Source organism: Corvus kubaryi, unplaced genomic scaffold (assembly GCF_017639235.1).
Source record: "Corvus kubaryi isolate FWS band 111438036 unplaced genomic scaffold, C.kubaryi_AGA036_p1.0 37396, whole genome shotgun sequence".
In the NCBI taxonomy this organism is placed as follows: Eukaryota; Metazoa; Chordata; class Aves; order Passeriformes; family Corvidae; genus Corvus; species Corvus kubaryi.
Genome location: NW_024581135.1, coordinates 1779534 through 1792256, shown reverse-complemented (window position 1 = coordinate 1792256; position 12723 = coordinate 1779534). Strand labels below are relative to the sequence as shown.

At 40.9% G+C, this 12723-nt stretch overlaps 1 protein-coding gene across 1 annotated transcript; it reads right to left on the bottom strand.

Moving 5' to 3' along the window:
• Nucleotides 1-3219: 3219 nt before the first annotated feature.
• Nucleotides 3220-11928, bottom strand: MMADHC (metabolism of cobalamin associated D). Its single transcript, XM_042040487.1, has 8 exons — nucleotides 11910-11928; nucleotides 11582-11631; nucleotides 9899-10043; nucleotides 9503-9720; nucleotides 8287-8392; nucleotides 7689-7819; nucleotides 6054-6140; nucleotides 3220-5019 (listed from the first exon to the last, which is right to left on the bottom strand). The coding sequence occupies exons 2-8, from the start codon at nucleotides 11588-11590 to the stop codon at nucleotides 4825-4827; spliced, it is 891 nt and encodes a 296-aa protein (XP_041896421.1). The 5' UTR covers nucleotides 11591-11631; nucleotides 11910-11928; the 3' UTR covers nucleotides 3220-4824.
• Between the last annotated feature and the right edge of the window lie 795 nt (nucleotides 11929-12723).

The window sequence follows — 12723 nt, the reverse complement described above, 5'->3', positions numbered from 1 at the left end:
CAAAAGCAGTGCCCAGGTGAAGGTTTGGATGGCTGATGGAAGTAGTTCCCCATCCCAGCTGGAATTAAATTAGTCAGCACTGAGGGAAAGTAATCAATTAAAAACAAACTGCAGGAATTTGACTCGGTATCCCAGGGCTCCAAGCCCCTTCCAACCCGGCCTTGGACACTTCCAGGGATCAAGGGGCAGCCAAAATCCCAGAGAGAATTCCCATGGATACAGTTTATCCTCCTTCCTCAGCCAGCCAAGCCCAGCTCAAGAGGAAGAGAAGGAATTCATTTTACACAGTCCCACGGGCAGGTTTTAAGTGAAAACAGGGTGGTTTCAAAAGTCACCTCATTTCTAAAGTACAGGATTTCAGAAATATTTTAATATATTTTATATATCTATATTTATAGATATATAAAAGATATATATATTCAGTATCTACATAGATTAATATATAAATACATATTATATATAAATATATAAATATATAAATATATAACACATGCTATATAATAGATATTTATATATTAAATATTATATGTATTAATATATTAAGATTTATTTTATAAATATATGTCTATATATAAATATATATTTATATATAAAAACATATTTTTAGATATTAATTTATATTATATAAAACAAATATATAACATATGCTATATAATATATAAATATATATCAAATGTTATCTATATTAAGATGTATTGATATCTTTTTTATATTTTATAAATATATATTTTTATATATATAAATATATATTTTTATATATTAATTTATATTATATAAAATATATAAATACATTACATATGGTATATAACATATAAATATATATTAAATATTATCTATATTAAGATGTATTGATATCTTTTTTCTATTTTATAAATATATATTTATATATATAAAAATATATATTTTTATATATTAATTTATATTATATAAAATATATAAATACATTACGTATGGTATATAATATATAAATATTTATTAAATATCTATATTAAGATGTATTTATATATTTTTTATATTTTTAAAATATATATTTATATATATAAATATATATTTTATATATTAATTTATATTATATAAAATATGTAAATACATTACATATGGTATATAATATATAAATATATATTAAATATTATCTATATTAAGATATATTAAGATATTTTTATATTTTATGAATATATATTTATATTTATAACTACATATAAATACATATTTATATATATAATAATATATTTATAAATAAAACTATATCTCTACAAATATATATTTATACATATATTTTTACATATAGAACATATCTATTTAAATAGATCTATTTAACTAGATATTTATGCATATAAATACGTATTTATATATAAATCCTGTATGTCTTAGAACAGTACCCTCCTCATCTCCCTCCCTCAGACATTTTGGACCGTGCGTCCCTGAAAATCCAATCCCACACACGTTTGGATGAGCAGCTTTCCCCTTGCCCTCAGTCCAGCAGGAAAGTGCCTGGAGAGCCGAACAGCAGGAAAACCAAGAGTGCTCTGTCTTGGCTCACACAAATCCCTCCAGGAATAAAACCTCGATTGCCACTCTCGAATTAATGATTCCCGTTGCTCTGAGCATCCCCCCCGGTACACGGACTTTTCCCAAACGTTTTCCCACGGTTAGCCCGAATTCTGCCGCGAGCTGAGCCCCCTGGGCAGCCTCTGGAGCAGCACAAGCTGCCAGCCCCGTTCGTGCCAGTGGCAGAGAGCTCGTGGCCCCGTGCCGGAGCTGGCTGAAGTTACACCCGGCTTTGCTGGGCTTTAGGGCTGGACTAAGCCCTGCTGAGTGACACCTCAATTAGCAGGGAAGGGGAAGCACAGGGAGGGCCCCTTTTTCCCCCAATGGTACCTCTGAGCCTCGGGGTTATCTGCAGGGTGTTGCAGCCTGCAGGTGCTGCGGTGGAAGGAGCTTGTTCCGTGCTCTTGGTGCCCTTGGAATGAGAGCTGCTCCAATTCCCAGCTTTTTTTCCCCTGCCCTTAATAAAAAGAGGCTTTAAAGGAACAGGCACATGAGGCAAGGCAATTATTTTGTTATTAAATTTCACTTCTACATCACTAACAGGACTTTTACTCCCTCCACCTGACAGACTGTAGAGTATTAATTTTAATTTTTTTAATCAAAACCCAGTTTATTTGCTCTCTCCCAAGTTAAGCACAGCTTAATATAAACAGATATAAATATATATTTAAATATAAAAATACAAGATGTAAATCCTGCACTTGTTGCAGGAGGATGTCAGCAATAAAGCAGTGACTTCCCAAGGAAGGCTGAGGAGAAGATTTGGAATAAATTCCTCCAGATCAATCCCAAAAATACTTACCCCTGTCCCCTGGTGTTAACTAGCTAGCCAGAGATAATTAGCTGTGACTATAGCACTGCTTGAACATGAACAATCCTCTTTCCACTGGCTGAAAACTTTTTTGGGATTTGCTACTTTGACTTCCACTGGAATCTGATAAAAAGTGACCCCAGAGGAGTCTCCAGGTAGAAGAAGCAAGATCCCAATCCCACTGAAAACCTCAGGATAATCAAGGCCTTACACACAGCAATTCTCCTCCTGAGCTTGTTTCTTTACCTTAGGAAGGAATTCATTTTGGAATACTGGGAGTTGGTTTGGATTTTATTATCAGAATTTGATTATTATATAATAAAATAGTATTATTTTATTATCATTTATTTTATTTTGCGTTCCAGAACTTTTATTTTATAGGAGAAAGTGAATTCATCCAGGTTGGCTCTTCTGATGGGAGGAAAACACAACTGGAACAGCTCCAGCTTTTTTTGGGAATTGAGAACATTCTATTTAGAAAAAGATCAGGAATTAGATCTCCCCTCAAATCCTGACATAAAACATTGATGTGAATGAGGTCAAGGCAAAACTCCCAGTATTTCCAGTGAGGTTTCTGCCTCAGGAAAAGCCACTGGAAAAGTCCTTTACAGGACAAAACTTAACTCAAAAATGAACATCCCAGGCTTAACTGGAATAACCTGACAGCTCCCACCCTTCCTAAAGCACAAGAAACCATCTGAAGAAAAAAAAAAAGTCATCAAGATATTTCCCATGTTTGTGAAGCATTCCACAATTTTCCCAGTATTTATCCAAGAAAATTCTCCCCAAGTGCCCAGTGAGAACCCTCTTTAATTTGTCTCCTGCTAATTGAGTGGATTTTGCAAACAGACACAACACACTGAAGTTCTCAACTTCTTTAATCCTCTCACTGAGAAGGAGGAAAAAAAACAGCAATAAAATCCTTGGAAGTAACAGAGCTTTTATGGATAGCAGAGATCAGGGATGGGGCTCTGGAATCACAGCACAAATTCCATGGGAAAGGAATCAATCCTGCCCCAAAATTCGGGCGCTTCACCCTTGGAATGTGGGCAGGGCAGAGCCACCAGCGGTGACAACGCTGCAGGGGAGCGGGAAAACTTTGGAATTGCTGGCTTGAGGAGGGAATTGGGAATGGAGAGCACTCACTCTTCCTTTGGGAAGTCTTCCTGGCTCCCAGTGAAGATCCAGCAAAGTCACAGATGTGCAGTGGTGACAAGGACAGAGAGAGGCACTTGGTCAAGGAGCTGGTTCTAAAGCCATAAAAGCTTTGGTGGGGCTGGCTCAGACCCTGGGGAGGGAACAGCAGAGCCACACGCTCCTGGGACAGGCTGGAAATCCACGGAGTTGGGTAAGGCTGGGAAAAGACCAATGACAAAGTTACAGTTCCTGGATCCTCATCCTGTGCAGCCACATCCACACTGAGCTGCACCGCATTCCCACGGAATAAACACTGAAGGTTCCCACTGTGCCACCAAAAATTGCTCCAAGATTGACTGGGATGAGATTAAAATCTGATTTACTGCTTCATCCCTGGAGCCAAATTGCAAGGCATTGAAATTCCAGGTATTTCAGGTGCCTTGGAATGTCCTCCCTGTTGTTCCCCGATTGATCTGATTGTTTTTCTGATAGCTGAGGAGCCCGGAACCTTCCTGTTGAAACATCCTTGTAATTGCAATAATTGATCCTAATTGCTCTCTTTGCATTTCCAAATTCCAGAGGCAAGTCTAGATTGCATCCAAGTACAGGAAAACAACGATGAGATCCAAGCATTGCCCTATTATCTCTTTTTTTCACAACGTATTTAATGACCTAAGAAAGTTACAAAAGCAACTTGAAATTCCATTTATAGATATAAACTAATTAAATATATTTAGCTAACACTGAGGAAAAAAATCCCAAGCACCATGAAGACAAAAAACAGTAAGAGATGAGTAATTCCAAGGGTAATTAAGGACTTTTTACGGAGTCTCTGGATGAGCTGGAGACCACTGAAAGTTGACCTCATTCTCATTTTCCAACAGCAAATGAGTGATGAGCCCAGTCCTGCAGATTTTATTAAGTTCTGTATTCTGGGAGAACAATTTCATGACTCATTCCATTTTTTCTTTTTTTTTTTTGCCAGTTCCTAATTTCAGGAATGGCAGAATTGCTGGAAATTTCAGTGGCATTTTCAGAGGATTTTGAATATTAAGTTGGCCAGTGAAAGGCAGAATTGTTGAGCTAAGTGAAGATGGGAGAGAAGACGAAAAAAGGAAATGATAACCACATTTAAACTCCTGCCTGAATGCTGTCAATTCCAAGTCACACGTGGTGAGCACGTATTCCCAAAAGACTACAAATAAATAACAGCTACTTCATTCTCTAAGAACACTTGGGAGTGAGGAATTCCTGACAATGCCGAGGGAGAATCATCAAGTCGAAGAACGCAAAGGTCACAAGAACCTGAGGGAGCTGAGTTTGAGGACTCAGTTGCCACTGAGTTTCCTCATGATGGGGCTGTCAGGCTCAGCGTTGGTGAAAATGCTCCCCACAACCACGTGGGTACCCCAAAGGTTGTGCCTGATCACTTTGCAGCATCCCAGGTCATCCACGGAAAATCCCAAATGCCGATAGCGCTCGTCGGTCTCGAACAGGGGGTTGTTGGTGTAAGGCCCAAAAAACTGAGGGAAACGACAAAAAGAAAAAAAAGAGAGGATTTTCCACAGGAAGATTTAAAATTGTGAAGTATGTTTAAAACTAAGCCTGAGTTCAGCTGTGCCAGGCTGGTGGAGAAGTTTTGAGTTTTCCTTTGGCACTGGAGTGCATTTGGATATCAATCCCACCCTCACGTGCTTTGGAATGAAGGACAGAACCCTGCTAGAAACAGCACAAACAGGACATGGACTCACGAGAGAAACTTCCTAAGAAATGGCAAAAATTAAAAAGGTAACCTTGCAATGAGTCCCTACAGGGAAAGTTGGTCAGAAGAGCAAAAATGTGACTGAATTGTGAACAGTTTAACTTGCAAACTGGTATTTAAATTAAACTGGTATGTAAGATGCAAACAGGTATTTCAGTTCTTTGTCTCAGGAGGAAACTTCTGACTTGAAGTCCACTCCTGATCCTTGGCAAGGATGTTACTAATGGAGTCTGAAGACAAAACCCTACTTCCATCAATCCCTAATTCCTGAAATGCATGGAATTCTGGGAAGCTTTCAAGCACTGTACAGCCCCTTACCTGCCTGTTCACCTTATAAGCATCCCCTGTTTGCCACTGTCGACACAATAAATCCCTGCTTTTTGTAGTGTTTTTAAATAAAACCCCACTAAGCTGAGCTTTGCCACCATCCCCTTGAACTACGATATGGTTTTAGCAGAGCTCAGACTAAAATTCATCTCCCACTGAATGCTCCCGTTGTTCCATAGGAACAAAAAGTTCATTTTTTGGGACAAAGGGATCATTAACAGGTGCAAAGAGGCTTTTCAAACCCTTCACCTTCACAGGTGTCAAGGTTCCCAAGTTACCTGGGGAGGGAATAAAGTAACCAAGAGATTTGGGGCATAAAACTTCTCCAGTTGCCTAAAATCCAATTTCATTTCCTAACTGAGAGCTGACACACGTGGGGAACTGGCTCAGGGTTGGTATCTTAAGTTATTAAAGGAATTACCCTGAAAAAGTTGGATTTAAGCCAAATTCCACACAGCAATCACTTACTGCCAGTCCTGAGGATGGATCAATGAAATCAGCCCAGTAGCCTTCAGAAGAAATTGCATAGCAGATTTCCTTGGCACCATTGATGAACTGGAAGGAAAAAAAATTGGGAAAAGAAAGGTATCGAATGAGGTTGTTATCACACAAAAAGAATTATTTCTAACTTTATCTGTTCTAGATAAAATCCTTTAATTTCAGTTATAAAAATTGGATTTTTCTCTCCAATTAGTGCCCTCAGCAGCTCAAAGTTTCAAATTTTTAAAAACATGATTATAATTACTCAGCTTCAGTTCCTTAAGGGTCCAAAATAAGGGAAATTTACCCTCTACAGTAAATTCTGTATTAGTTCAGAATAAGGGAAGTTTACCCCAGCAAATTCTGTATTTTGAGGCTTGATGGCTCTGATGATTAATTATGTCCAAACTGTAAATTAAATCCCAAATATCACAATTTTAGGCACAACATTTCTCATCCAGGATCTCTTTTTTGGTGCTGGAACAACCCCTTGGAGTGAGGTTAATAAAAACTTGAGCTGGATTCATGCAAATATTTAGATTTGGCTGCACAGCCTCGTTTTTTAGCCCCTGAAATGAGGAGTTTTCAGGTGAATTTTTCCAAGCAAACAAACAGATTCCCCCGGGAATTTGCTGTTTGTAACCTTTAGAGCAGGAGGTTACACCCAACATCCTCACACACCCCCAGCCAGTGACCAGATTAGACCTGACAGGGAGGTGCCCGAGGAAGAAAGATGCCAATTAACACATAATTAGACCAGATTACAACGCCAAAAAGCAACAGCCCAGAAATAATTCAAAGAGTAGAACGCACTGAAATGAAGGGAATTTTAATTTGTGTGTAATTTTATGTTGCCTTCTTTATTGTGTGTTTGCTTTAGAGAGGCCACATTTGCATTTAAAGGATTGGAAAGGTCATTTCCAGATGAATTTCAGGCATAATTATGATTTATATACAGATTAAATGCTGGGTTTGGGGAAATTGTTACAAATAATAGGTAGAAATGTTCTTTTTTGAGGTGCTAAGGGGGAATGGCAGTAGTGAATAGCGACACTTAGTGGGGTAATGCCAAAGCTGTGGAAAATGGGAAATAAAGAGACTTTCAGAGACCTCTAGTGGTAAAAGAACAAGGCAAGGTTAAGATGAAATAACAGAACTGAAATCCAGGGTAAAAGAATTTAAAAGCATCCATTAAAGTGGAAAAAAACACCAGAGAAACTGGTGGGGTTTTATATTTTTGATCAGTAAAAACTGCTCAGACAGACTCTACAGTGGAATCTTAATGAAATCAAAGGAAAACCGCAGTGAAATCCCACAAAATCCACTGATTAAATCTGGAATAAGGTGAGAAAATAGTTGCTGGATCAGGACAACAATCAAGTGTCTTTACTAATCTCCTGTAACATTTTAACAGACTTTTGTCCCACCCCACTCTGAAGAACTTAAGAATTCTAAGCAGACATTTCACACAAAATAATAAAAAATTTTTAAAGCTGGGGGAAAAAAAAAATCTCCATTTTATAAGAGAAAAGGATTAACTCCGAAATGCTTTAAAAACACAGTAACAGAGCTAGAAATGCACCAAAGCTTCATCTGCAAAGAGAAATGAGCTGATGAACTCACATTTTCTAAGAGCATCTCTCTCTCATCCTCCACCTCCTGGCTCCACACGGTCATGTCATTTTTAGTCTTCTGGGTGACAGTCAGCACAGTCAAACGGTGGGAATTCACCTCTGGGAACAGGGACTCGAAGTCTAAAACATGGGAAAACAGCATGGTCTGCCCAGCTTTTCCATGTGAGCCTCCCCCTCTCACCCAGGCAGATTTCCCTTTTTAAACTTGTTTGATTCCAATTTCGTTTCAGTCATTTCCTGCTTGAACAGATCAGATACAAATTCAGTGCTGGCAGAAGTTTCATGATTCCCATTTGTTGTTTCGTTCCAGTGCCAAAGGATTTGATAACTGGATTTTGGATAGGGAATTAACTCCAGAATCTACCTGGCACTTAAGCAGCAACTGGAAACGACATTTTTGTATGAAATATCAAATATTGTCAACAGCAAAGCTTTGGTTTCCATTCTAAACAATGGGATTTTTGTAATTATTAACTCTGAATTAACCTTTTCCACTCCACATTCTGTGGTATCAACTACAGAACATTTCCTTCAATGTTTTTCACATTTTAAAAGTTGGAATTTCTCAGTTATAAATAAAAGTGAACCTTTTCTCAGCAGCTCAGGACAGGCTTGCACTGCACATTCCACCTTGGCATTTTCAAAGTAGGTTTCAGCATTATTGATTTGCTGCTTCTGGGGAGCATCAGCACCCTAAAAACCATGAAAATTGGAATTTTCTCAGTTAATATAAAACAGGAAAAATTCTGTACATCAAAATAAGGTTTTCTGATCAGATACACTTGAGCAGTTTCAGATGATTTGCAATGAGACTTCACATTTTTCAGCTATTAAAAGTGAAATAGATTTTGGTGTTATTTAAACCCACACAGAAATGTTTATATTTTATAGAAAAAAGGAGGATTTATATTTTATTGTAATTGTATTACGTTAAAGCAGAATACATATAAATACAGGAATTATATTAATAAATATAATACATAAATACAGACATTTTCGTTAATTATCAGTCCGAAACAACGATTTTAAGTATTTCAAACAACATTAACTGATAGATTTCAGATTTACCTGATTCTAAAAGCACCTGGTTTTCACTTAATGAACTAAACCTGAATTTTCTGGTGGCTTTTTTGGGGCAAACAGGATCCACCCAAGCTGAACACAGAACCTGGGCAGCTCTCCAGAGGCTGATGGTTCCCAAGCACATTGGGATATAATGACTCATCCATAAATCCACTCTCCAGCACTTTTCCAGTGGAGATTTGCTCATGGACTCCCAAAATCTGAGTATTCCACAAAGTCAGAGCCTGGAAAGCTGAGTGAGCAGCACTAAGGATTTGTGGGAATGTTGGGATCATGCTGGCAAGTATCAAGGCTTTTGTTGATAATGATGTATCTGACTGGCAGCTCTGCCAAAATCTGGTCTCACTGTGAGGCTGGGGGACTCCTGTGTGAATTCCATGGTTTTCAGAATTAAACACTGCCCAAACTTTGCAAATTCAGGTCCATTAAGTAAAACACTGAAGAAAATTTCAATTTTACTTGGTAAAAGGTGGTGAGACTTGGCAAACAGCACGTTTGGAGACTGAAATTCTCCCATTAAGTCACTCCTACAATGCTGTTTCAAAACACAGCCTGAAGTATTTCTTTCTCCTAAAAGAAAACAACTCCAGGCAGGCTCTGTGTGACCTCTTGCTCAACCCAGTTAAAGTCCAGATTTCCAAATGGTGCAGAAAATCCTTTGTCAGGAGGAAAGAGGGATGGGTTCTGTTTCTCTCACACCCAGGAGGAGTCTGTTCTCACCTGGAACTCATTGATGTATTGTGCCATCACAAATTCATGCCTCTCGCTTGCTGAGGGCTCTGCTAAAATATCAGGGAGGCTCTTGGAAGCTTGGGATTTCTTCTGGGAAGCTGTGCCATTGAGGTGGCAGTCAAAGCCAATATTCCCAGGCAGCTGGAACCTCTGGTCCTGGGGACCAAAGGGCCCCATCACCTCATCCGGCCACACAGTCCTGGGACCTGCAAGAGGCCTCGCGTCAGTCAGCACATCCCAAAAAAAGCAGGAAAACCCAAGGAAAAACCCCTCTCCCACACACGGATTTGATCCCAAACATCAGTGATGCACAAGTCATAAAAATCACACTTCTGAATTCCCACAGCACACGGATTTAAAGGGAATAAATCTGCTTTTCCTTACATAAGTCAGGAGGTGCAGCAGCCACGTGAGGCTCATCTGAGCCAGAGGAACCTGCTGTGGAAAAAGCCTTGGGATTCCCAACTCTTTTGACTAAGGAATAAAAGCCTGGGAGGTAGGTGACCAATCTTGCTCTGTTACAGAGCACCTGAGGAGGGAAAAACAAAATTAAAGTAATTTAAATACAGCTCTGTGGGTCACAAGAGAAATCCTCCCTTGATAATTATATCAAAATTTTAATTATGATCAGCTGTTAACATCAAGCTTTAGAAGTATTTTACTATTATTTCTATATTTTGCTATTCCAAGCAAAGAAAAAGGCTAGAAACACTTAATGGAAAGTCTCTCATGTGAGGAAAAAAGCCCTGAAATCTTTAACTAGCACCACTGAAACCCCACAATTTAAACTAAATTATGGATAGGGATTGTCTCCGTGATTATTTCCGTGCATGTCACCCTGGAAAATATAAATCCCACCTGCCACAGCATGGGTGGCTTTTGAAAAATTCAATTTTTCAGGTGGGGAATAGAAATTCTTTGGAGAAAATAACACAAAAGGATTTTCCTCAAGTGCTGTAGCTTAGATTCTGCAAAAATCTATGCAGTTTTGTCACTAAATATGTGTGGAACAAGTTTACATCAAGAGAGGCACTTTCAGAAGTAGTTTCCTTTTAAAAGAACAGAATAAACGGTGCTATTTGTATGTTTCCTACAAAAATTGTGTTTAAAGCATCAGGACCTACGGCAATAAATGGTTTCTCATTCAGCACCTCTGTGTAAATATAAAATAATCCCTACCAAGATCACAAATACTCAAATGCTTAAAGACACATTGAATTTATGACTTAAATCAATTATTTACAGTTCAAGCCTGAAGCTGCCTCGTTCTATAACAGCTTTAAAAGGTTCCTGTAACACAACAAAAGTCTAATCCCACTTAAATCTTTCTCTATTATGTAAAATCACTGTTGAAATTAATTTTTGCATCGTGATTGCGTTATAAACAGATGTAAACAATTACAGGCGACATGTAATTAGAAGAAAAGAGCATTTTTCCCTATTATCAGCCTCACTCAGCATGGAGATGTCACTAATTACAGCTGTGACTGAGCTCACTCATGCAAATATTTACACACCTGGCATTACACGAGTGAAACAACAGCGAGGAAATGAATGAATTATTCATGGTCCCATGGCAAGAGCAAGAATTAAAAAAAAAAAAAAAAAAAAATCAGTAAAAGGCGTTTTCTTCTCCAACCTGAAATTAGCTGGGTGAAGCCGTGTGTTACAGAAACACAGAATTCCTCTGTGGCTGAGCACAGGAGAATATAAAAAGCACAGAAAAATTTGTGTTTAATCCTCAATTACGTTATTCCCGCGATTTCCAAACGGAAAGAGGGCTGGCTTGGGGATACTGGGAAGGGATTCTGGGAGGGTGGGCAGGCCCTGGCACAGGGTGCCCAGAGCAGCTGTGGCTGCCCCTGGATCCCTGGCAGTGCCCAAGGCCAGGCTGGACAGGGCTTGGAGCAGCCTGGGACAGTGGGAGGTGTCCCTGCCCATGGCAGGGGGTTGGAATTAAATGATTTTTAAGGTCCCTTCCTTAAACCCAAACCCGTCTGTAACTCTACTGAATGCTCAATTCCACTGCTCCCGTGATATCCACAGAACCTGGCGTGGCTCACTCACATTGGCCATGGCAAACGGTGCTCTCCCCTCGCTGACAGGCCCGGATACCCCTGGAAAAAAGAAGAGAAGAGGGGAGAGGACAGAAAGGGGACAAGGAAAAAGAAGGGAAAGGGAAGAGGAAAAGGAAAGGAAGGCGCTGGACTCCCCAGCCCCGAAGCCTCCTCACGCCCCGCACAGCCTCCCCCGCGCTCCCCCAGCGCAGCCCGGTGTCCCAGGAGCGGCGCTGCCGGGGACAGGCAACGGGAAAAGGGGAGAAGGAAACGGGAAAAGGGGAGAAGGAAACGGGAAAAAGGGAGAAGAAGAAGAAGGAACCCCCGGCCGCTCTCACCTCTTCCTGCAAAATGGCGGCGGCCGCCCGCCCCCGTCACGCCCGCGCCGCGCGCCTCCAGGCTGAGCCAGTGGATCTGCCGACACCTCGATCGGCGCGGCGCGGAACCGCGCGGAATTCGGCGCTCGGCGCTCGGTTGCTCGCGGCTGCGGACGGGGCGGTGGGGGGCCCTGAGGGGGAAGCGGCGATGGCGGCGGGGCTCGGCGGGGCCGGGGAGGTCCCCATGGGAGCGGCGGGGCCGGGATCTATCGTGGCGGGGCCGGGATCTGTCGTGGCGGGGCCGAGGTGTCCCCTCGGTGGTCCCAAACCGGTGTTGCCCAGTGTGAAGGGCAGCGAAGGGCGCCCGTGGGTGCCGCGGAGGCGGGACAGTACCCGCGGGGGGCACCAGGGGGTAGTCACGGAGCGTAAACCGCCCTCATCCCCCCCCTAGTCATTCCCGGTGATCCATAAAGTGGAAAATGGGGAGAAAAAGGGAAAAGGGGGTTTTATTGAAGGGAGTTGGGGGGGGCGGGGGGGAGTGTTTCCGCTAAGGAAAGGCGCAAGGTCGGGGGTTTGCTGGAAATGGAGAGCATCAGTGGCACTTCTGCCGCAAAACTGCGACTTCAAATAATTTATACAAAATAATAAAAATACATTAAAAACCTTCTTGAATGGCTTCCCTCCCAGTTGATTTTTCTGGGGTTTTTTTTTGGTGGAAAGGCTCTGGACAGGCTCCCCAGGGAATGGTCACAGCCCCAAGGCTGCCGGAGCTCCGGGAGCTGCTTGGAAAGATCCCAGCACGGGATCTGCGCTATCCATCGGAATTCCCAGAGAA